Source organism: Amblyraja radiata, chromosome 3, assembly GCF_010909765.2.
Source record: "Amblyraja radiata isolate CabotCenter1 chromosome 3, sAmbRad1.1.pri, whole genome shotgun sequence".
Lineage (NCBI taxonomy): Eukaryota > Metazoa > Chordata > Chondrichthyes > Rajiformes > Rajidae > Amblyraja > Amblyraja radiata.
Window position 1 is genome coordinate 103,609,027 of NC_045958.1, and position 25,764 is coordinate 103,634,790.

A 25,764-nucleotide genomic window follows, 5' to 3' on the forward strand; every position below is an offset into this window, starting at 1 on the left:
GCCTCGTAAGGCCAGGGCTCTGGAACCCTGGCCCTGCTGGAGCCGGCAGATCCTATCTCATAGCCGACTTCTGCAGCCGATCGGCGAGTCAAATTTTCTCCTCTGTGGCCGGGGCTGTGGAGTTTTGGCCTGACCGGTTGGCAGATCAGTTCCCTGTAGCCGACTTCCAAGGTCGACTTTACGGGCTGGTATCTCGGTCTTTCTTCGGTCTTTGTTCCGGTACAATTGGACTCCTCTTGGAGGACATAACATCTGTCGATTTGGCAAAACGGATAATCCAGAAATGCTTTGGAACCAAGGTTGCCAGAAAATCGGCGGTGAACTTGTATTGGATTTGCAGGTGCCCAGCTCTCAGCTCTTGACTCAGTTGCCTGGGGTGGGGGGGGGGGGGGAATATTATGTGACATCCATGTTATGGGACGGGCATTAATGCGGTATCCAGAGGTTGGTGCGACTTGTCCTGCAGGTGGAGGTGCGGCATGTCTCACCTCTCAGAGCCGCTCAAAGCCACCACAAAGTTTACTCACCGACAGGAGAGGCGGAACTAGGCGATAGTGATCCTGGGGGAGGAGATAAAAGGGCGCAGACTTGAAATGGTAGCCGGAGCGACGAAATGGGCCTCAGGAGCACGTTATCAAAAGATCACAGCCAAGGACTGGAGCGAGGAAGAGGAGGAAGAAAAGGAACAGGTGTCCATTTATCTGCACACGTAAGTAGATGTTACTGAAATAACCAAACAAGAAAATGGTCATGGAAGTTTAAAGTGTTAGAAAGGTCAAACCTTCCTGGACCCTAACCATTCCCCACTCCAGTCACTCCCTCTTCTCCTTATCCCATCAGGCAAGAGATACAGAAGTCTGAAAACGATACAGGGGCAGTTTCTTCTCGGCCCTTATCAGGCAACTGAACCATCCTCTAGAGAGCAGTCCTGACCTCCCATCTGCCTCATTGGAGTTTAGTTTATAGATACAACGTGGAAGCAGGCTTTTTGGTGCACTGAGTCCGTGCCAGCCATCAATCCCCGCACATTAACACTATCCTACACACACTAGGGACAATTTTACATTCATACCAAGCCAATTAACCTATGGAAAAACCCGGAACAGGGTACTGGTTTTGGATGATCAGCCATAATCACAGTGAATGGTGGTGTTGGCTCGCAGGGCAGAATGGCCTGCACTATGTTCTATATTTCTTGTCACCGTTAGAAGAGACAATTCTCTGATACTTTGGTCTGATTGTTTAGAAGTGACTGCACGGGGATGTATGACAAGTTCAGACAAAATCTTTGAACAATATCCTCAGTGCTCTCCTGGTGGGATTGGACTTAATCTTCAGATTTCTCAGAACAAAAACGAAGTCTTGATTTTTTTTCAGATTTTGTTTTTTGGTTTATTTCAGAGATTTTTTTTTGTTCTAAACCCTGAAAAGATCAGATATTTAAAATGTCTTTATTCTAACGCAATATTTTTCAGTTAAGAAACTGGTATTAATTTTTGAGGAGTAAGGGTGTCAGGGGTTATGGGAAGAAGGCAGGAGAATGGAGTTGAGAGGAAAAGATAGATCAGCCATGATTGAATGGTGGAGTAAACTCTATGGGCCAAATGGCCTAATTCTGCTCCTTTGACTTATGAACATGAAAATGGGTGGCACTGTGAAGCATTTAATACTCCTACAGAATGCTTTCAGTGTCCAATGTTCGCTCATGACCTTAGGGTGTGCAGTCTTCATGGTTTTTCTGTGACTGCATGGTTTTCCCTGCGGTGCTTAGGTTTCTTCCTGCTTCCCGAAGATGAATTGGTACATTAACTGGTGACTGTAAATTACTCCTAGTGTAGATGGGTGGCAGGATAATCTGGAGATAGGGGCGATCGATAGTGGAGTTGAAGGCATTGTGAGAGTGAATAGGTTGCAATAATATGTGGAGGAATACTCTGTGAGGCTGGCATCGATCTAAGGGACAAATGGCCTATTTTGTTGAATGAAAGCATGAAAGCATGAAATATTGCTAATGATATCCAACAATTACATTCTTTCCTACACCTTTATATTAATCTGAGATTCCTTCCTGTCCACCTCCCCCCACCTAGCTACTTGGCCAAATCATTGACTAACCCACCCTAGAACTTAAACCCAGAACCGAAAAAAAACCTAGAATTGTGGACGCAGCCCAGACCATCACACAAACCAACCTCACTTCCATTGACTCATTTACACTTCACGCTGCCTCGACTTGGCCAGCAGCATAATCAAGGATGTCGCACCCCGGCATTCTCCCCTCTCCCCTCTCCCATCAGGCAAGAGGTACAGAAGAGTGAAAACGCACACCTCCAGATTCAGGAACAGTTTCTTCCCAACTGTTATCAGGCAACTGAACCATCCTACCAACCACTAGAGAGCAGTCTTGAACTACTATCTACCTCATTAGAGACCCTCAGACTATCTTTAATTGGACTTTACTGGAAGTTATCTAGCACTAAATATTATTCACGTTATTCCCTTTATCTGTACACTGTGGATGGCTCGATTATAATCATGTATTGTCTTTCTGCTGGATGGATAGCACACAACAAAAGTTCTTCACTGTACCTCGATACGCGTGACAAGAAACTAAACTAAACTATCATATTGTGTCTTCACAATAAATGCATTTAATCTGCCAGTTATGCATAATATCTGCATTTTTAAGATTTTTTGAAGCAAAATTAAATGCTCGTGGCAATTCTAACAACAGGGTACACTATTTGATGTATTATTGTTTTGGATGAAATATAAAGCCTCATGTGTGACCATAAATGATCCCTGGCCACCTCTCCTCTGCTCAGCCCAATACTTATCCTTCAAGCTGACCTTGCCGTATGCAAATTGGCTGATGCGCATCATCAGTTTAGTTTAGTTTAGACGCAGTGCGGAAACAGGCCCTTCGGCCCAACTAGTCCGCACCGACCAGCGATCCCCGCACATTAACACTCTCCGACACATTGGGGACAATTTACACATATACCAAGCCGACTAATCTACAAACCTGTACGTCTTTGAAGTATGAGAGGAAACCGAAGATCTCGCTAAGTGGGATATTAAAAAGTGTGCTGACGAAAACTCAGGATAAGTACATCCCCGTTAGAGTGAAGGGCAAAGCAGGCAAAAATAAGGAAGCTTGGCTGACGAGGGAAATTGAGGCATTGATCAAAAACAAGAAGGATGTATGGGACAGATATAGGCAGCTGGGATCAAATGCATGGATAGGACTCCTGAAGAGTGTTTCTGATCTGTCGTTCAGGTGTTTGGGGACTTACCTTTATTATAGAGAGAATTCTTCTGTCAGCAGCTGTGGAGGTCTTCCTTGCCCTTTGCGATTAGTAAGCTCACCAGTGCTCTCTTTCTTCTTAATAATGGTCCAAACAGTTGATCTTGATAAGCAAAAGTTTTGGCTGATGTCTCTAACAGTTTTATTCTTGTTTCTCAGTCTCATAATGGCTCCTTTGTCTTTCATTGACACAACTTTGGTCCTCATATTGATAAAAAGCAATAAAGGTTTCCAAAGGTGATGGAAAGACTGCTCAGAGCTCTATTATACCTGCATTAAGGAGGCAATTATACACACCTGAGCAATTACAAATGCCTGTGAAGCCGCGTGTCCCAAACATAATGGTGCCCTGAAATGGGGGGACTATGTACAAACACAGCTGTAATTTCTACATGGTGAAACCAAAATGTATAAAAATACCCTTTAATAAAATCTGACAATGTGCACTTTAACCACATGTGATTTTTTAAAATCACAAATCTCAAATAGTGGAGTACAGAGGCAAATAAATAAATGATGGGTATTTGTCCCTAACATTATGGAGGGCACTGTATCTCTGTAAAAGTTAATGCTGCACCATTGCTCAAGCCTTCCGTTGCAGCAATACTTCTATAATTTGATGCATTGAATAGTCACTTAAATTAGTTAATTTATTTTGATAAATTCATGACGTCTATTTTAACATGAATCAAAGGGCATTTTATTAATTATGTCGGGTTGAGATTATTTATTACCCAGTTCTGAAGGTACAGCGAGATTTTATTAATTGAACTTAGCGTGGAATATGAATTGCCAAAGAAAAGGTCAAGTTGAAGTTTATTATCATATGCATGAGTACGGTAAGGTACAGGCACAACGGAAAATATTGCCTGCAGCAGCATCATAGGCATATAAAATCCGAAGAAAAGACTGCAAATAAAAAGACATTAGTGCAAAAACAAGACTAGTATTGAAGATGAGAGTGTTCTATTGTTGAGGTATGATTAGGCTTGTATAATTAGGTTGCATTTAAAAAACCTGATGGTTGCGGGGAAGTAGCTGTTCCTGAAGCTGGTGGTGAGGGACTTCAGGTTTCTGTACCTCCTGCCCGACGGTAGCAGTGAGAAGAGGGCATGGTGGGGATCCTTGATGATAGATGCCGCCTTCTTGAAGCAGCGCCTGGTGTAGATACTGTCGATGGTGGGGCGGGCTGTACCCGTGATGGACCGGCCTGAGTCCAACACTCTCTACAGACTCTTGTGTATGCTGCTTTGTAGCATGTCTACCATTTTGTCCATCTAAATATGAAGCTCTTGACTCTGCTTATAGGTCTATCTTTGTGATCATCAATTACCTGTTGCATTTGTCTCTCGGTTAGCTTGTATCTCCCAATTTTCATCATGATTCATTGCACTTGTGCATGGCACTGTCAGGCCTGACGCTTAAAACTAAATAAACGAGTTTGGTATTCTGAAAAACACAAGGATTCATGGGATTTGTCAAAGGTCGAACGCCATAAATAAAATTCGAATGAAACGCTGTAGAATCACTGAGTATAGGTTTGGGTCCGATTTTTTTTTTGGCCTCATCCGCAGCCAGGATCGAACCCGTGTCCCTGGAGCCACAAGCGCTACCGAAGCACCACTGGACCGTCCCCGGTCCCCCCCCCTCGAGTGTCCCATACCCGCTTGGAGAAGGCCGGACCAACTGGACACTAGCCCCCAGGGCCACACCGGCAGCGCGGATCAGCGCCAACCCCAGCTCACCTCCACCTCTCCCGCCGGGCCAACCGACCGACGACACCAGCGGCCCCTGGCACCACAGCCAGCGCGGAGAGCCCACAGACTCAGTGGGTCAGGCAGCATCTCTGGAGAACATGGATAGGTGACGTTTCACAGAGTGCTGGAGTAACTCAGTGGGTCAGGCAGCATCTCTGGAGAATATGGATAGGTGACGTTTCACAGAGTGCTGGAGTAACTCAGCGGGTAAGGTAGCATATCTGGAGAACATGGATAGGTGACGTTTTTCAAGGCACCTGATCGGAAATGTCACACAACCTAAAACATAGAAACATGGAACTGCAGATGCTGCTTAATACACAAAAGGACACAAAGGCTGGAGTAACTCAGCCAGTCAGGCAGGTCTCTGGAGAGCTTGCATTGGTGACGTTTTGGGTCAGGACCCTTCTTCCGACTGAAGTGTGTTGACCTGAAACGTCACCTACCCATGTTCTCCACAGATGCTGCCTGACCCGCTGAGTTACTCCAGCACTCTGTGAAACGTCACCTATCCATGTTCTCCCGAGATCTTGCCTGACCCGCTGAGTTACTCCAGCACTCTGTGAAACATCACCTATCCATGTTCTCCCGAGGTACTGCCTAACCCGCTGAATGACTCAGGCTCTCTGTGAAACGTCACCTATTCATGTTCTCCAGAGATCTTGCCTGACCCACTGAATGACTCAAGCACTCTGTATGTTTCTTTTTGTAAACCAGCAACTGAAACGGCAACAACATTTGAAACACATTTGGACAGGTACATGGATAGGAAAGGTTTAGAGGGATATGGGTCAAATGCAGGCGACTAATGTAGATGCGACATCTTGGTCAGCATGGGCTAGTTGGGCCGAAGGGCCTGTTTTCATGCTGCATGGGTCTGGCTCTAACTGCAGTTCCCTGTGTCTCCCTGTCTGTTACTCCAGGCAACACCTGGGATTAAGGATTTTAATATTTTAATCCATTCTTCATTTTTTCAGGTTTCACTGTTAGCTATAAAGCATGGGATATTTAATTTATTTTCACTCGCACTCTGTTGGAACACAGTTGTGAGGAATGCTTTTGAGTTTGTCCTGTATTCTGCGTCAGTGAAACAAATTATTTGGTTATTTATAATGTGTGGAGCCAATAGGGTTTGCTTCAGCAGGAGGCTAAGGTATTATTTATTCATTGCATAAGCTTTATACATGGAAGATAGCACAGTACAGCACATGAATAGGCCCTTTGGCTCATGTCCGCCAATATTTATGAACAAAAAAATGTACTAAACTCTGCTTGGATGAGTTGCGCTGAAGGGCCTGTTTCCGTGCTGTATGACTAACTGGAAATCTGAAATATAAACAGAAAAAAATGCAAGTGCTCAGCTGGTCGGTCAGTCAGCAGTTAGAATATTTTAATTCATCTCAGAGAAGTCCTCACAATATATTGTCATCCTGAAACTTTAATTCTATATTGGAAAGAACTGACGATGTTAGTTCACACTGAAGATAGATGCAGTGCTGAAGTAACACGGTAGGCCAGGCAGCATCTCTAGAGAACATGAATGATGTTTTCTCCAGAGATGCTGCCTGACCCTCTGAGTTACTCCAGCACTTTGTGTCGATCCATATTAACTCTGTGTTTCCGTCTCTCCACATAAGCTGCCTTACCTGAGCAATTCCTGCATTCTTTACTTTAGTCTTTATAGCAATGTTACAAAATTTTGAGATTATAAAAATCAAGTCTGCAATTTATCCCATCAGATAAAGCATAAAAAGAAGTTTAATTTGACACCTAATTCACTTTCATATCATTAAGTTATGGCCATTTTCATGCTCAGAAATTAGCATGTTGTTCCCTGTTGCTTTTCCATTGACAACATAAAAGCTGTGATCGAGGACAGTCAAAAGCCCATAACTTTCTTAAAAATTAAGAGAACTGAATGAAATTTTCATTTACTATAGATTGAAGCATTCTGAAACAAATATAAAACATCTTACTTGGATGACCTGAAATTAAAACATATAATTAGTTAATTACCTAATTGTAGCTAATTACAAAATTGACCGTTGTGACAGAAACAGTAATAAACACCCAGACTGCCTTGAAAATTAAAAAATGTGATATTCTCAAGATCAGAACTAATATTATTGTATATATGCTGTAAGTCCGTAACAGATATGTAAATAAATTCCAATTTCTAGCAATAGACCGTCTTTATGGAGAAGATCAGTTGCTAGCTGGAACATTGGCATATCATAATCAGTAGCATCATCATACTCCTCAGATTGTAACCAATAAGCAACTCTGTACACCTTGTTTTTCCTCAACTTTTCAATTTTGGCATTGTAAACTTCAAGTTTTTGCTCTTTAAACCACGCATGACATGCTTTTCTGCCCACTACTTTCCCATTAACAATGTCCTGTAGATTCAATTTCTTAAGACAAGGATAATTTTTTTAAATAGCCTAAGTATCCAATTAACAAACTAATCCCATTCACACAAGAATTCACAATATAACATGATTTTTAAATCTCACTGTCATTAATTTATATGCCAGATGGAAGGAATTTAATGTTTAATTCCCATAAGTTAATCTAGAAACATCAAAATTATTATTTTTTGCACAATACATGTGGTTAAAACTTGTGTATATTTAGTATAAAAATATTGACTATGGATAGACAATAACACAAAATATAGATGATTTAGATGCTCTTATGACATGATTGTCCAAAAAAAAAGAGCATTTAAATCATCTTGCGAGTGGTTGTTTCTGGAACGCGATCGATTGGAACGTTGCGGTTACGATGAATTTGAACCCCATATCGGCAGGAAAGACACTGCCGGTTCGTATGGGGCCCAAATAAAAATTTCGCAGCGTAAAATTAGCCATCCCACGTAGCAAGATTATATGTAAAATAGACGACTTACCCTTTGTTTTGTCCTGTCATTACGATCTGTCACGTTGTAGGTATTGAGGGCGTTCGAAGTTGCTTTTTATTTTAATCCAATTATTAAATTGTCCAGCGATTTATATATGAAAATTTTTAAACGGGAATGGAAGACCGATTGATCTTTCCTCATCAGCTAACAGCTCGAGGAAATTCCTCTCAGACAAGCAGTACAAAACTGCATTTTAATCCCCCCCCCCCCCCAAAGGTGCACACGGCCAGTGACAGAACTGCAGCGCCGCTGAAGGTAGATTTTGTAGCATCGCTAGTCTAGACTTTACTTTGGACTTTCGAGATACAGCGTGGAAATGGGCCCTTCAGCTTACTGGGTCCACGTTGACCAGAGATCCCTCCGTACACTTGCACTATCCCACACAATAGGGGCAATTTACAATTTTACTGCAGCCAATTAACCTACAAACCTGCACATCTCAGGAGTCTTGGAGGAAACTGGAGCACATGGGGGAAACCCATGTGGTCACAGGGAGAACGTGCAAACTCCGTACAGACAGTACCCGTAGTCAGGATTTCTGGCGCTGCAAGGCAGCAGATCTATGGCAGCACCTTTATGCCGCTCTTTTACCTTCAACTTTAAACGTTATCCGTGTTAAAATCCCTTTGCTGTCTGGCTGCCTCCGAGGTCTGTAATCTCCTCCAGCTCCTGAGATCTCTATCTTTCATCTGGTTCTCGGCCAATTATTTTAAATTGGCGTCCTTGTGTACACCTTTTACTTTAACCTCGACTCTTGGAAATAATAAGCTGAAATAACTCTTTGAATACTAAGCAAACATTAAGTCAAGAAATGTAAGTTGGAGGAACACGTAAATTGAAGGAACAGCACCTCATGTTTCGCTTGGGCAGCTTACAACACAGCGGTATGATTTGATTTTCTAATTCCAACTAACCCCTGCATTTGGTCTCTCTCCGTCCCTCCCCCCACCCTAGTTGTCCTGCTAGTTCCATTGTTCATATCAATGTTTCCCTTCCTTATCACCTCTTCCACAACCAACAATGGACCATTGTGAGCTCTACCTTTCCTTGGTCATCGGTGCTGGCTCCGATTTGTTCTGAACCTTTTCATACCTCTAGTTTCCCTCCCCCCTCAATCTCAGTTTGAAGAAGGGTTTCGACCTGATACCTCACCTGCTCCTTTTCTCTGGAGATGCTGCCTGACCCGCTGAGTTACTCCAGCATTTTGTGTCTATCTTCAATGTAAATAAAATAACGTTTTACAATTATGTGCGTCACAAATTCTGCTGGCAAGTGATTCTCGTTGCACATTAAAACTCAGGAGGGGACGGCATTTGTAAACTGCAATATTCCAGCCTGGCCAGTTTATAGGATTATCTAAACCGCTCAATTGGATTACTGCCTTGTAATTCACTGAGATCCCCCTAGTCCTTCACACAATGACATTTTGATTAATGCTGTTGCCTGTTTGCCAGTATTTGCATACCCCGCAGCGTATCTCAGTATCAATATGACATTGAGGATTAAGGTATGCACTTGCTATCTCCCTGACCATTTGCTGGCAGCTTCTCAGCTTGGCTGGTGTGGTTAGGATAGACATAGTGCGTTAGCCAAAGCTGTCATCTTCATGGTCACTTGAGGCCGAGTATGATTGTTCTCCTAAAATGGACACACAAAGTCTTTTGTTTAGTTTAGAGATACAAAGTGGAAACAGGCCCTTCGGCCCAACGAGTCCGTGCTGACCAGCAATCACCCCCCTTGTACACTAGCACTGTCCTACACACTAGGGACAATATACAATCTTTACCGAAGCCAAGTAACCGACAAACCTGTACGTCTTTGGAAAGTGGGAGGAAACCGGAAACACAAAAGGACACAAAGTGCTGGCGTAACGTAGCGGGTCAGGCAGCGTCTCTGGAGAAAATGGATAGGGGACGTTTAGGGGTGAGACCCTTTACTCGTGTTAAATCCCGAAACTAAACAAAAAAAATAAACTCAACTCCAGAGAAGGTCAGGTGGGGCTGGGCTGGGATGGGACAGGAAGGGACTCGAGGGTCTGAGGTACTGGGAGAGTTTGGCCTGGTAAGGACATGCTCATTAATGTCCTCTGTTGGTGAACTTTACCATCAGTTTGAAAGCTTCTTCCAGCTGGCTAATCGCTGGACTGTGGGGGAAAATGTGGTGTGATCATTTGTAAATAATAAGCATTATATACTGGAGTAACTCAATGGGTTAGGCAACATCTCTGGAGAACATGGATAGGTGACGTTGCAGGATTTGTTTACACACAAGAGTGGTGGGTGCTGGAACGTGCTGCCACGGTGGAGGCAGATACAAAAGTGGCATTTAAGGAACTTTTGGATAGGTACATGGATATGCTGGGAATGGAGGGATGTAGATCATGTGCAGATAGTTTAACTTGGCATCATGTTCAGCATAGACATTGTGGGCCGAAGGGCCTGTTCCTGTGTTGTACCGTACTATGTGACATGTTTTAACGTGGAGAGACTGGTGCACGGGCAGCCAGCACATGGTCCTTGTTGGAGACACACCCAGGTGGAAAGGCCTGGGATAGTATCCCTGCTGCAACCGTCTTCCGCCTTCTCAGCCCTTGTGGTGCCTCTATCCTCTGCCTATTACACTATTGAGGTCCTAGGTTCATAAGTTATAGGAGCACAATTAGGCCATTTGGCCCATGGAGTCTACTCTGCCATTCAAGCATCTTTTTATCTCAACCCCATTCTCCTGCCTTCGCCCCATAACCCCTGACACCCGTACTAATCAAGAATTTGTCAATTTCCACCTTACAAATGTATAATGGCGGCTTTGAAAGCTATCCGTGGCAAGTCTTTATCTTGAGCCACACTTTGTCTGGACCTGCCCGCTCTGGGTGACCCTGCCCGGAGATAGCTCCAGATGGTTCAGCTCACAGGATCGTGGGCTCATGTGAGCTGTTCCACCACCACAAGGTGGCCACCCTCGGAGAAGAGCCAAGGGTTGCATCTCCCAACAGATCCCTTTTTGGTTTCTAATTTCTATCCGCAATCTGCATGGCTCGAGCAAGCCCAGAGGTTATTCCCTAGCCCAAAATTCTCTTGAACATTTCAGAGGGCATTTATGAATCATTTATGAATGGTGGTTCTCCAGTCATTTGGGCCAAACCAGTTAAAGAGAGCAAACTGCCTCCTCTGAAGGACACAAGGTTCAAGGATTATGGGGAGAAGGCAGGAGAATGGGGTTGACATGGAAAGATAGATCAGCCATAATTGGATGGTGGAGTAGACTCGATGGGCTGAACGTCCAAACTCTACTCCTATGAGTTATGAACTAAGTGAATCTTGAGAAGCTTTATGGCAATGTCTCCAATGAATCAGACATGCCCTAATCTTCTGGACCAGCCCACCATGACAGAACTTGTCAAAAATTTTACAATCAAGGTTTGGATGGATATGGTGTCGGGGATTTGTAAAAAGTGCTGCCAGCCTTTGTGATTGGGGCACGACATCCATATTCAAGAGACATGGATGAAGATGATTGATCAAGGTCGGTCATTGAATGTTGGATACATGGACTTCAGTAACGTTTATGACAAGATCTGTCATGGTAGGCTGATCCAGAAGATTAGGGCATGTCTGATCTTAGAAAACAGAGAGTAATGGTGCAGGGATGAAGTCTGGCAAGAGGTCTGTAATCTGTGGTGTTTCGCGAGGAATAAGTGTGGGACCTCTGTTGTTTGTGATGTAAATGAATGAAATTGGAGGTGGTCTGATTAGTAGTTTAGAGAAGACACAAAAATTGGCAGAGCTGTGGATAGTGAGGAAGCCCGTTAAAGGAATCGGCAGGATTGCGAACAGTTGTAAATGTGGGAAGAGAAATGGCAGATGGACATGGGCAGTATGATCAGCTTGGATGGGCATCTGGGTTAGCATGGATGAGTTGGGCTGAATGGGCCTGTTTCTGTACTTTACGACAATGATTCTCGTGTTTAGTTGCTACTAAGCCAAACTTTTTAAATTTAAATTCTAAATTGTTAGCTGAATGTAAATTCCACAGCTGTCATGATGGGATTTGAGATCAAGGGCTTTAGTTTGTTTGCACATTCCTCTACGTTACTCCTAACTTAACTGTTGCACCACCAATATACTCAAGTTCAAGTTCAAGTTACATGTATTATCACATGCACCAATTCGTAAAGTGAGATTTGAATGAGCATACAGCCATACGAATAAACAGAACACAACACACGATAGAATTTAACATGAACATCCCCACACAGTGGAATCAACGTTTCCCACTGTGAGGGAAGGCAATAAAGTTCAGTCAACTTCCTCTTTGTTCACCTGTGGTCGGGGCCTTTGAGCCCTCCACAGTCGCCGCTACGGCGGCCTGATGTTTCAGGCCCTCTCGCCAGGATGATGGAACTCCGACGTCGGAACGGAAGAACACTCAGCGGCTTGGAGTTTCCGAATCGGCCGCTTCCTACCGGAGACCCTGGGTCCCGAGGTCCACAGGCCGAGTTGGATGGAGATTCAACGCTGGCGACCCCCCCGGCAAAAGGTCCCAGGACTCCGCAGCTGGAAGCTCCGCAAACCATAGGTGCACGGTGTTAAAGCAGCAGGCCCAACACTCAGGAGCTCCAACATAGGCGATCCCCGGTAAGGCACCGCCCCGCTCCGCGATGGAATTCAGTGCTGCGACGCTGCTGAAGTTCTGGCCGGTCTCCGGCAGGAAAGGCCGCGCCAATCCAGATGGTAGGGCGCGGGGGGGAGGGGGGGAGCGAAGATGCGACTCAGAGAAAAGACGCATCCTCGACCAGGAAGTGACTGAGAAAACGGTTTTCCCCCTCCTCCCACCACCCCCCACATAAAAGAGACTAAGAAACTTCCAAAACCATACTTTTGACCCAATAAAAATGACAAAAAGGGTGAAATGACAGACAAACTGCTGGCGAGGCTGCTGTGCGCCTCACTGGCGTCTCCTCACTGTGACGTCACAGTGACGTCTCCTCACTGAAGCAGTGACTGACATTGGTGTGTAGCCTCCTTGGGTTTGTGGCAACAAAGGTGCTATTAAACATGGGGTGGGGGAGTCGTATGTAGGTTGGCATTTGTTTTTATAAAAAGACACAGAAGTGCTGGAGTAACTCTGCATCTCTGGAGAACATGGCGAGGTGATGGTTTGGGTTAGGACCCTTCTTCAGACTGAAAGTAGAGGGGAGGGAACTGGAGGTAGTGGCGGCAGTGCCAGCAACAGATAAGAAGGGTAGTGCTAATTATGGCTCATTGTTGACTGGGGTAGAGGTGATAATGAAGGGATACAAGGATGGGAACAGTGGAACCAAAGATCCTATAGCGGAGCAAGATAGACCACTCCTTCTAAATGCAATGGGCTGACGTGTAGTACGCAATGGAGCGGAACGTGGGCCTTTTTTTCATCCATGTCAGTGACCCGACTCGCAGTGTAATCAACGTTGCGGGGGAACAGTTTGTGTTAATAAATTATAATTCTGAAAATGAGGAGAAGATTTTTACCAAAGAACTTTTATTTTTACGAGGATGTTTCCATAACCGGCTTCCGTCTCCGCACTAGTATGGGATCTTTGGTGCGGAGACGGAAGCTGGTTACGGAAATGGGGCCAAAAATTACCCATGAATCTGCCCATGACCGTTGAGTGATCTATCTTGCTTGCTATAGGATCTTTGGTGGAACTAGTTGAACTAAGGACAACTAGGGTGGGGGAGACAGGGAGTGCAGGGGTTACTTGAAATTAAAGAAATCCACCTTCACACCCCTGGGTTGGAAGCTGTCCAAGCGAAGTATAGGATGCTGTTCCTCCAGTTTGCGTGTGGCCTCACTCTGGCATTGGAGGAATCCCAGTTCAGAATGGTCAGCATAGGAATGGGAAGAAGAGTTAAAATGGTGGCAAACGGGAGATTCAGTAGTGTAATGGCATATTTCTGACTGTTCCAGTGTCCAACTTTCCATTGCCATTACTGCACAGGTAGGTAGGAGTGATCTTACGCAGACCAAATAGAACAGATTTTCCAGTCGTTATTTCCAGTTTAATTAGTTCTTTATTGAAGTAGTTGTACAAAGAGATGAACGTACCAGGCTTTCCTTATTCTGCGTACAAGTTGTAGCTAACTGTTCTTCCCGGTCTGGTGAGTACTGTATGCCCTCCACCCATGTGCCTGGTCTGCCCCTCTCTGTACACCATGCCCATATATATACATCCCTCTGTGCTGCCCCCAAATGTCCAAAATAATACTGTAAGATTTATCTGGACAAAATAATATAATATGCCAACAGTAGCTAGCCTAAACATAAATGGCTCCTACAAGTAGGCCTTGGCGGACTGAGCGCATGTGTTTGATGAAACAGTCGACTAATCTACACTTGGTCTTCCTGATGTACGGGAGGCTGGTTGAGTTGGGAAATTGAATAGGTGTTATAAACCTGGAAAATAAGTACTTGTTTTATCAAATTGTCATCTAGCAGTAATCTACAGATGTGGCCAGCCTTGATGTTAATCGTTGGTCGAGGTGCTCTCTCACTGGGCTCTAATTATGGACTCTATTGTGTGTGGTCATGTGACCCAAGGTGAGGGGAGAAATTTAAAGGTGATCTCAGAGGTAAGTGTTTCACATGATGGTGCAGCGGTAGAGTTGCTGCCTTACAGCACTTGCAGTCCCGGAGACCCGGGTTCGACTCCGACTACAGGTGCTGTCTGTACGGAGTTTGTACATTCTCCCCGTGACCCACACATCCAAGACGTACAGGTATGTAGGTAAATTGGCTACGTAAATGTAAAAATTGTTCCTAGTGTGTGTAGGATAGTGTTAAAATGCGGGGATCGCTGGTCGGCGCGCACCCGGTGTTTCCGCTCTGTATCTCTAAACTAAATTAAACATAAAATGATAGCTAATCTGGCTGAAGACGTGATAGAGGTTGATACAAATACCACTTGAAAAGAGATTTGGACAGGTTGGATAGGAAAGGTGTAGTTTAGTTTGGATATACAGCGTGGAAACAGGGCCCTTCAACTCACCGAGTCCCATGCCAACCAATGATCACCCATACACTAGTTCTTTCCCACAAACTAGGGACAAGCAACAGAAGCCAATTAACCTAAAAACCCGCAAGTTTTTGGAGCGTGGGAGAAAACGGGAGCACTCGGAAATTATACGGTCACAGGGAGAACGTGCAAACTCCTTACAGTCAGCATCCGTAGATTGAACCCGGGTCTCTGGCGCTCTAAGGCAGCAACTCTACCGCTGCACCACCGTGCCACCGCAACTCAAATAGAGTCAAGTCAAGATTGTTTAATTCTCATAGGTACTAACAACAGAACAATGAAAATTTTACTTGCAGCAGCATAACTGGCCTGTTAACACAGTACTCATAAATAACATAGTAAACAAAAAAAAACAATAAACTACAAACTCCGGTATTATTGTCAGAATCCCAAAGTCCTTAGCACAACCAAGACAGTTCATAGCTTGCTTGTAGTATTGTGGTGTTCAAGACCCCGATGATTGTTGGGAAGTAGCTATTCTTGATCCTGGAGGTCATGGTTTTCAGACTCCTTTATTTATTCTTCCTGATGGCTGGAGTGGAAATGAGAGCATGGCCAAGGTGGTGTGTGGGTCCTTGATAATGCTGGCTGCTTTTGTTAGGGGCAGCACTTCCTGTAGATCCATTGGATGGTGGGGAGGTCAGCACCTATGATGGACCAGATGGGAGAGGGAGATAGGAGTTTACTACTGGTAAATGTTGGTGTGGATAGGCATCAAGGTCGGCATGGATGAGATGGGCTGAAGGGACTCATTACTCTGCCGTACAGTTCTATGATTCTATACGATGTTTTTAAACATTTGGGATGTTTATGCAGACTTGTATTTCTCAGGATTCTCTGCGGGGTAATTGTGTGAAGAATATACATCGGTTTTTCCAGTGCCTTTGGCTCCAGAGCATTTCTGGATCATCCGTTTGGTTGTAACAACAGAGGTCACGGCCTCTGAGTCGATCGGTACTGGAACGGTCCGCCTAGGCTGCTGAAGGACCGGAATACCAACCGGGACGTCGGCCTCAAAGATCGGCTGTGGAAACGGATCTGCCGTGACCACAGGGGGAAACTCAGTTAGAACTAAGAATTTCTCGAAAATAGACATGGTGGTGCAGCGGTAGAGTTGCTGCCTTACAGCGAATGCAGCGGCGTTGACCCGGGTTCGATCCCTACTACGGGTGCTGTCTGTACGGAGTTTGGACGTTTCCCCCATGACCAGCATGGGTTTTCTCCGAGATCTTTGGTTACCTCCCAAACTCTTTGGTTTGGAACTTAAAGATAGTGGAGTCAGGGGATAAGGGGAGAAGGCAGGAACGGGGTACTGATCAGCCATGATGACATTGAATGACGGTGCTAGCTCGAAGGGCCGAATGGCCTACTCCTGCACCTATTGTCTATTGTCTCCCACACTCCAAAGACGTACAGGTTTGTTGGTTAATTGGCTTGGAAAATGTAAAAAAATGTCCCAAAATTGTCCCGGTGGGCCAAAGGGCCTGTTTCCGCACTCTCTCTAAAACTAAAAACTAAAACTAAAAATGCAAAGTGGTGGTGGAACTCAGCGGGTCAGGCAGCATCTCTGGAGACAAAGGATGGGTGATATTTTGGGTCGGAACCCTTCTTCAGTTTGACAGTAGGGGGAGGGTGGGGTGAAGAGGTGGAGGCGAGGAAAGGCCAGGACCACAAATGTCCCCAGGCAAGGCAGTGCCTGGTCGACCCATTGTTGGCTAGGGAAAGTGTGATCTCAAGGGGGATACATTGTGGAGTGTGGAGACGGAGTCTTTTCTATCTTTCATCGAGCCGTGTCTGTTTAACAGCTGGAAATCTCAGTGTAGATGCAAGGAACTGCTGATGATGGTTTACAGAAAAGGGCACAAAGTTCCGGGGGAAACAACTGCTCAGGCAGCATCTGTGGAGGGAGTGGACAGATGACATAGAAACATAGAAAATAGGTGCAGGAGTAGGCCCTTCGAGCCAGCACCAGTTCAATATGATCATGGCTGAGCATCCAAACTCTGTACCCCGTTCCGTTTTTTTCTGTAGGTTACTTGGCTTGGTATGAATGTAAAATTGTCCTAAGTGTGTGTAGGGTAGTGTTCTTCTTCTTGCGTATGGCGTGCACAGCCTAACGTTGTAGGACAACTTGTTCTATTTGATCTTATTTGATTGTGCACACCAGGTTGATTGCATTTGTCGAAACAGGGCGGACCACGTGCAGGTTGCAATCTCCCACCCCAGGGCAGTGTTAATGTGCGGGGATTGATGGCTGGCACGGACTCAGTGGGCCGAAGGGCCTGCTTCCACATTGTATCTTTAAACTAAACTCCAATTAGGTCAATGGGAGGGCAGGACGGCTCTCCAGAGGATGGATCAGTTGCCTGATAAGAGCTGAGATGACGTTTCAGTCTTCATTCTCTCCCCAGTTACTGCTTCGGAAGACCGAGAGTGCAGACCGGACTAGATTTTGAAAATTTGCCAAGACCTGGCGACTTTTGTATACTGTCTCAGTGGGTTATTTCTATACACTTTGTACTTAATCGGGGACTGTGCTTGGGTATGGGAACACTTTATTCAACTGAATGCAGAAAGGAATGTCACTGTATGCCTGTACATGTGATTCTCTTTTCACGCCTCCATCTCTTCACTCCCCCCTCCCCCCTCCCACTTCAGCCCAAAATGTGACCCATCCTTTTTTTTCTAGAGATGTTGCCTGACCCGCTGAGTCACCCCAGCACTATGTGTCTATCTTTGACAATAAAGAATCACTGTAATAATGAACCATTGGGACCAGCCAAAAATAAAAGGGTAGCTGGGGAGAAGGTAGGTACACACAAGGAGGGAATTTATTCTGAGAGCCAGAGGCAATGGCGGAGAGATAAATAAAAACATTTATTTTTAATCAATCACCATTTTTCCTTTGGGTGAAACTCCGCTACCCTTCCAAGCAGTGAATCCCAGCAACTGATTTTTAGAGGCACAATTCTCATTATGCCTTGCTTCTTTTCCCAGTGCCTTAAATCAGTGTTTTCAGGTTGTCAAACTCCTTGCCCCTATGCAGTCTGTCATGTACGCTCTGCATTGCCGGCATGAGGAGCTGGTGACCTGGCTGAGCGAGATAGAAAAATATCGGTCGGGGAAATGATAAACCGGCTGTGACAGGAAGGGATTGAGAGTACAAATCCAAGGGGTAATCAGCCGACAAGGTCTGAGGATTCCCACTTAATAAAAAGGACGAACTAAAGGCTGTGTGGCTGCGTGCAGAGGGCATATTAATCAAAGCAGTAGAACTAAGCACAGATAGAAATAAGTAGGCGTGGTCGGATAGCCCTTTCACAGACATGAAATTAATCATAATCATATTTTATTAGCCAAGTATGTTTTGTAACATATGAGGAATTTGATTTGCCATACAGTCATACCAATAAAAAGTGACAGAACACATAAAATACATTTTAACATGAACATCCACCACAGTGACTCCTCTACATTTCTCACTGTGATGGAAGGCGACAAAATGTCCTCCCTTGGTCAGGGGACCTCTAACCGTCCGTTGACGGGATGATCTTACTCCCGTAGCTGGCAGCGGGCCTCCTCATCGGGGCGATCAAGCTCCTGCATCGGAGGGATGTCAGCTCCCCCGCGCCGGCCGATCTGACCTCGGGTCGGGGCATGTCGAACGTCGTGCGGCTTTTGGAGCTTCCTGACATCGGTCTCTTACCAAGACTGCGAACTCCTGATGTTGAAATCCGCATGTTGGAGAGTCGATCCCAGGCAAGGGATCGGCTCCGATGGTAAGTCCACGACCCAGCGGTGGGGCTCAAAATCAGTCCCGAGCAAGGCCGCCAGCTCATGATGTTAGGCCGCAGAGCGACCAGAGATACGATCCCGCAAACAATCGCATCTCCGGCAAGGTAAGAGATTGAAAAAACGTTTCCCCCTCCCCACTCCCCACATAAAACAAAACCAGAGAACATTAACACAAACTTTTTAAACATACTAAAAGTAACAACAAAAAGACGAAACGGACAGACAGACTGTTGGCGAGGCTGCCATCGAGGCGCCACAAAGTGGTACATGAAATTAGGATTAACATTTAGGAAGAACAGGGAACTAGTTTAGATTAGAGATGCAGCGTGGAAACCAGGCACATCAAGTCTGCTCTGACCAGCGATCACCCGTACACTCCCTCTTCCTTATATTTTAGGAGCAAGGACTAGTCTCACCCCGGTTACTCCCTCTTTTCCCCTCTCCTATCAGGCAAGAGTTACAAATGTTGGAAACACACACCTCCACATTCAGGGACAGTTTCTTCCCAATTGTTATCAGGCAACTAAACCATCCTACCACCAACTAGAAAACGATCATGACCTCCCGTCTACCTTATTGGAGACGCTCGGACTATCTTTAATTGGACTTTACTGGACTTTATCTTGCACTAAATGTTATTCCCTTTATCCTGTATCTGCACGTTGTGGACGACTTGATTGTAATTACGTATAGTCTTTCCGCTGACTGGTTAGCACACAACCAGGATGCTGCCAGGACTAGAGGGTGTGAGCTATAGGGAGAGGTTGAGTAGGCTGGGTCTCTATTCCATGGAGCGCAGGAGGATGAGGGGTGATCTTATAAAGGTGTATCAGATCATGAGAGGAATAGATCAGGTAGATGCACAGTCTTTTGCCCAGAGTAGGGGAATCGAGGACCAGAGTACATAGGTTCAAGGTGAAGATGAAAAGATTTAATTGGAATCCGAAGGGTCTGTTTCCACACTGTATCACTCTATGACACTATGAGTCCAACATAAAAGCTTTTTGCTGTACTTCAGTGCATGTGACAATAAACTACACTAATCGACATCCTGCATATCTTTGGAAATTGGAGTTCCCGGCGATAACCCACACAGTCACTGGGAGAACGTACAAACTCCAAACAGACAGCACACGTGGTTAGGATCGAACCCGGGTCTCTGGCGCTGTAAGGAGGCAGCTCTACCGCTGTGCCACTGTGCTGCCCCGCCACTAGGGGTTTTTGTTAGAAAACAGAGGGGTAGTGGTTCACGGAGATTAATCCGAATGTATCAACTTGCAGCCAAAATGTAAAAAGGAGAATCTGCAGGTGCTGGTTTAAACCAGAGGTAGACACAAAATGCTGGAGTAACTCAGCGAGTTAGGCAGCATCTCTGGAGAAAAGGAATAGGTGACGTTTTGGATCGAGACCCTTCTTCAGTCTTGTCCCGAAATCTCACCTATTCCTTTTTTCCAGAGATGCTACCAGATCCGCTGAGTTACTCCAGCTTTTTGTGTCTATCCAGTTTAAACCAGCATCTGCAGTTCTTTCCTACACATATAGTCTGACTAGAGGTCTGTGGTCAGTGGTGTTTTGCAAAGATCAGCGCTGGGATCTCTGATGTTTATAATGTAAATAAATTATATGGATGAAGTTGTTGGTGGTCTGATTAATAAGTCTAGTGGCAACACAAATTGTCAGAGCTGTGGATAGTGAGGAGGGCTGTTTAAGGAATTCGGCAGGATTCTGAACAGTTGGAAATGCAGGTAGATGGAGATGGTAGATGGAGTTTAATGGGCCTGTCCCACTTAGGCAATTTTTTTCTGCGACAGACGACGACTGTCATAGTCGTAGCAGGACCCCCCTACGACAATGTCTACAATGTCTACCACCAGTCGATGTCCAGCTACGGCAAGCTACCGACAACCGGCGACCCATTAGGACGTCCACCTACGACCACACCTACAACAACCTACGACCACACCCACGACAACCTATGTCCTCCCGCGACAAGCTACGACAAGGTAAGACAATTCAGTCGCCGGTGCCGGTTGACGTAGGTAGATGCCAATGGAATTCACTGAAGTCAGCATCGGCGACAAACTACGTCATTCTGCTGACAACCTACGATAAGCCAACTGTCGCCCAAAAGTTTTGAACATTTCAAAATCCAGCGGCGACCAGAAAAGCGCTACGATTCTTTGGGCGACTGAGGAGACTACTCACGACCATACGGGCGACACCCCGGCGACCATGTGGCGACAGCCTAGTCACCTAAAAAATCGCCTAAGTGGGACAGGGGCATAATCCGGGCAAGTGTGAGGTGTTGCATTTTGGCAGGTGAAATATGAGGAAAAATCCACAGTAAACGGCAGGGTTCCTGAAGAGCACTGAAGTTCAAGCTCAAGTGAGTTTATTGTCATGTGTCCCTGATAAGACAATGAAATTCTTGCTTTGCTTCAGCACACAGAACATAGTAGGCATTTACTACAAAACAGATCAGTGTGTCCATATACCATAATATCCAGCATGGGAAAGTTTAAAGTCCGGGGCTCCCGCAGCTGCGGGTGATCACGAAATTACGAGAGCCTTGAGGTGCTCAAGCAGCTTGTCCGAAACGGCACCGATTTCTGCCGTTTTTCTGATCCAGGTAAGTTGTTGGAAGTTGTAATTGAGCCTTTTATGTTCCGGAGCTCCGCAAAAGTCGCCGCAGGCAGGCGCCATCTTGAGCATCTTGGGGTTCAAGTCCACAGTTCCCTGAAAATGCAAACCCCCGTAGATAGGGTTGTGAAGGGACCATGCAGTATACTTGCCTTAATTCGTCACGGCACTAATTATGAAAGTTGGAAAGTCTCAATGCAGCTTTAAAATGTTTGGTCGGGTCATATTTTTAGCATTATGTGCAGTTCTGAACACCACATTTACAAGAAGCATGTGGACTCTTTGGAGAGAAAGCACAAGATGTTCACAAGGATGTTCAGTAGTACTTTATTGTCACTGCACAGAGAGATTCTCTTTGCGTACATCACACAGATAGGAGCGCCGTCGAGTTGGGTATGGCTGCCCTGCCTGCTGCTTTCCGTCATTTCGCTTTTTTAAATTTTAGTATGTTAAATAGTGTTTGGTTTTTGGAGGACTACTGCTTTCCTAGTCCCTACCTGGTCGGAGAGGCGGCTTTCCTCCAAGCAGCGTCTTCGACCCGTCCTCGCAGCCTACCATCGGGCCTGGAGTTGCCTTTCCTGAGGGAACCGGCCAGAACCATGGCTTCGGTGGCGGCACAGCGCTGGAGCGCAATCGCGGAGTAGAGCGGGCGATGCCTTGCCCGGGTCGCTGCGCTGGAGCTCAGGAATGCTGAGCCCGCCGATGAACATCGCGGAGCTGCGGGGCTGTGGAACGGCCAGCCGCGGGCGGTGACGTTGACTTTAACATCGGGAGCCTGGGATCTCTCGCCGAGATCACCAGTGGTGGAGCTCCGTCCAGCGCGGCCTGTTGGCTTCGGAAGCCGCGGTCTGCGGTAGGGAAGCGGCTGTTCCAGGTACCCCAAGCGGCTGAGAGGGTTCTCCCGACGCCGGAGCACCATCACCTGGCGAGAAGGGCCTGAAACCGTTGTGGCGACTGGAGGTCTCAATAGGCCCGACTATGGGTGGACAAGGGGATGGGGACTGGACTTTGTCCCTTCCCTCACAGTGGGAACCATTGTGGGGGGATGTTTTATGTTTTATGTTAAATTCTTTATAATGTTATGTTGTATTCTTATTAATGTGCTGCAATGCCAACTTGAATTTCACTACACCAACTGGTGTATGTGACAATAAATGAACCTTTGAACATGCACAAGTCACCATATTTTGGCACCATTTACACAAAGTCAAAAGTATGGTCCACCTGCTTGATGTACTGGTGGATGCGGCTCCCGATCCACGTAAGCCCCAGGCTGCTGAAGGGCCTCCTACGTAACCTCAGCCTGCGAATTGACATCCCTCTCCTCGCCCGACTGCCTCTGTGTCCCAGGAGGCGCCTCCTGCAGCCAACCTTGAAGGTGTTGGAGGCAATGCCCCGGTCCCATTCCTTGTGTTCGTCATCGCCATCAACTCCCTACTCCTCTGCTCTCTGGTCTTCTGGGACGAGGTCAGTGGGTTCCAAGCTTACCACCCCCCCCCCCCCCCCCCCGCATGGGCCCGCTGGGTCTTTCTTCTCATCGGCGAGCCAGCCTGCTGCTGCGGAGAGGCTCAGCGGTTTCCCTTACAGGCCATGTTTCCCCAGAGCTTCTTTCGTCCAGCTCCGCAGCGAGGTGCATCCGGGGAGCTTTCCTGGGATGTTGTCTGGGTCGGAGTGTATTAGCTGTTAAGAAAGTGTTGACAAACCTGGATTTTTGCACATGCATAGAGATTCAGTGATTGAGTTTTTCAGTCTACTGGCAGCTTGTCTTAGTAATCTTAGGCCATGGTATTGTCTTTACAGGTCTAGATGGAGATTGACAAACCTGGATTTTCTTTCCTCTCTGGAGAGCCAGAGTCCATGGGGTGATGGGTGTATGGAACAATCGAAGAATATAAAGTTATGAGAGATAGATAGGGTTGATAGTCAGAGTCTTTTTTTCAAAGGTAAAAATGTCAATTACTAAAGGGCATAGCTCTAATCATAATCATACTCATACTTTATTAGCCAAGTATGTTTTGTAACATACAAGGAATTTGATTTGCCATACAGTCATACCAATAAAAAGCAACGACACACAAAACACATTTTAACATAAACATCCACCACAGTGACTCCTCCACATTCCTCACTGAGATGGAATGCAAAAAAAAAGCTAAATCTCTTCCCTTCTTTGTTCTCCCACGGTTGGGGACCTCGAGCCTTCCGTTGACGGGGCAATCTTTGCTCCCTCAGCCAGCGGTCAGGCCCTCGGCATCGGGGCGATCAAGCTTCTGCATCGGGGGGTGTCAGCTCCCCGTGCCAGGCGATCGGACCCCGAGTCGGGGCTGGTCGAACCTTCTGCGTCATTAGAGCTTCCTGACTTGGTCTCTACCCGATGTGAACGGAGAGAAAGTTTAAAGGAGTTTTTATTTACAGGGAGTGGTTGGTGCAACATTGAAGAGGCAAATACATGAACAGGCAGGGAATTGAAGGATAGAAACCATGCAGGCAGATGGGTCGTTTAAATTGGTATCATATTTAGTACAGTCATCATGGGCCAACACTAAATGCTGGGGTAACTCAGTGGACAGGCAGCGTCTCTGGATAGAGTGAATGGGTGACGTTTCAGACCGAGAATATTCTTTAGACTGAGAGGCAGGGGAGAAGGAGGCACAGAGATATAGAAGGATAAGATGTGCAGACGAGACATCAAAGGGGACAAAGATCAAGGAAAATGTAGAATAGATCATTGTTAGCTAGGGGAAGTTGACAACGAAGGATACAAAGATAACATTTAATCAGGAGGACTGTCAGACTGGTCGGAGAACTAGGATGGGGAGGGATGGAGAGAGAGGAAAAGCAAGGGTTACTTGAAGTTAGAGAAGCAATGTTCATACTGCTGGGTTGTAAGCTGCCCAAGTGAAATATGAGATGCTGTTCCTGTTCTTTTGTTGTACTGTTCTGTGTTCTGAAGCTCCCTCTCCCTCTTACAATGTCACATCACATTATGTCCAAATCAAGCTTTCTCTACACACACTCTCTGCCACACATTCCATAATACGGATGGCAAGAGCTATAAATTAAATAAAATCTCCTGTGCACTGCCCCATGAAGCACTCCCATGGCAGTTAGAGCATGGGTAAGATACAGAGTAAAACTACTTTGCACCATCCCATCAAGTACTCCCAAGACAGGGACAGCAAAGATTAGATGCGAAGGACTGATCTTTTTACAGACTCGCAGTAAAGACGTCAAATGCACATTAATGGACGGCACGGTGAGGCAGCAGTAGAGTTGCTGCCTCACCGCGCCAGAGACCCGGGTTCGATCATGACTCTGGGTATTGTCTGTACGGAGTTTGTACGTTCTGCCCGTGACCTGTGTGGGTTTTTCCCACATACCAAAGGCATACATGCTTGTAGGTCAGTTGGCTTAGGTAAAATTGTAAATTGTTCCTAGTGTATACGATAGTGCTAGTGTGTGGAGTGATCACAGCACAGTGTGGACTCAGTGGGCCGAAGGGTCTGTTTCTGCACTGCATCTTTGAAATCTAAAAGTCTAAATTACAACCTCAAATTCATCAATATTATATTTCCCATTATAACCATCAATCCATGAAGATCACGGTGCCAAACACTGTAACTCCACTCCCCTTCCCATTCCCACACTGACCTATCTGTCCTTGGTCTCCATTGTCAGAGTGAGGCCAAATGCAAGTTGGAGAATCACACCTTATATATTCCTACGCAGGTTACAACCCAGCGGGATGAATATTGATTTCTCTAACTTCAAGTAACCCATGCACCCCCCCCCCCCTCCCGTCCCCGTCCCTTCCCCACCGAGTCATCGTACTAGTTTCACTCATCCTGTTGAGTTTCATTGTCTGCATAACTTGTTATCACCTAGCTCAAGCCAACAATTGACCATTGTGGGCTCCATCTTTCCTTGATCATCATTACAGCTTTGCATACCTTCCACTCATTTGTTCTCTACATCACCCTCTCTATCACCGTCTATATCTCTCATTTCCCTTTCCCCTAACTCAGTCTGAAGAAGGGTCTCGACCCGAAACGTCACCTATCTCTTTTCTCCAGAGATGTTCTCCTAACCCTCTGAGTTACTCTAGCTTTTTATATTTATTTTTGATTTAAAGCACCACCTTCCTTCCTACACGCAATGCATAGAGATTCAGTGATTGAGTTTTTCAGTCGGCTGGCAGCTTGTCTCAGTAATCTTAGGTCATAGTATTGTCTTTACAGGTCTAGACTACGGGCGCTGTCTGTACGGAGTTTGTACGTTCTTCCCGTGG

At 45.8% G+C, this 25,764-nt stretch overlaps 1 protein-coding gene across 1 annotated transcript in view; it reads left to right on the forward strand.

Annotated features, from left to right (window-relative positions):
- Positions 1-500: 500 nt before the first annotated feature.
- Positions 501-25,764, forward strand: part of ggt6 (gamma-glutamyltransferase 6) — an 84,829-nt gene continuing 59,565 nt past the window's right edge. The window contains exon 1 of the mRNA XM_033018461.1: positions 501-709. Within this exon, the coding sequence (XP_032874352.1) occupies positions 594-709 (116 nt within the window). The 5' untranslated portion in view covers positions 501-593. The remainder of the gene's footprint in view (positions 710-25,764) is intronic.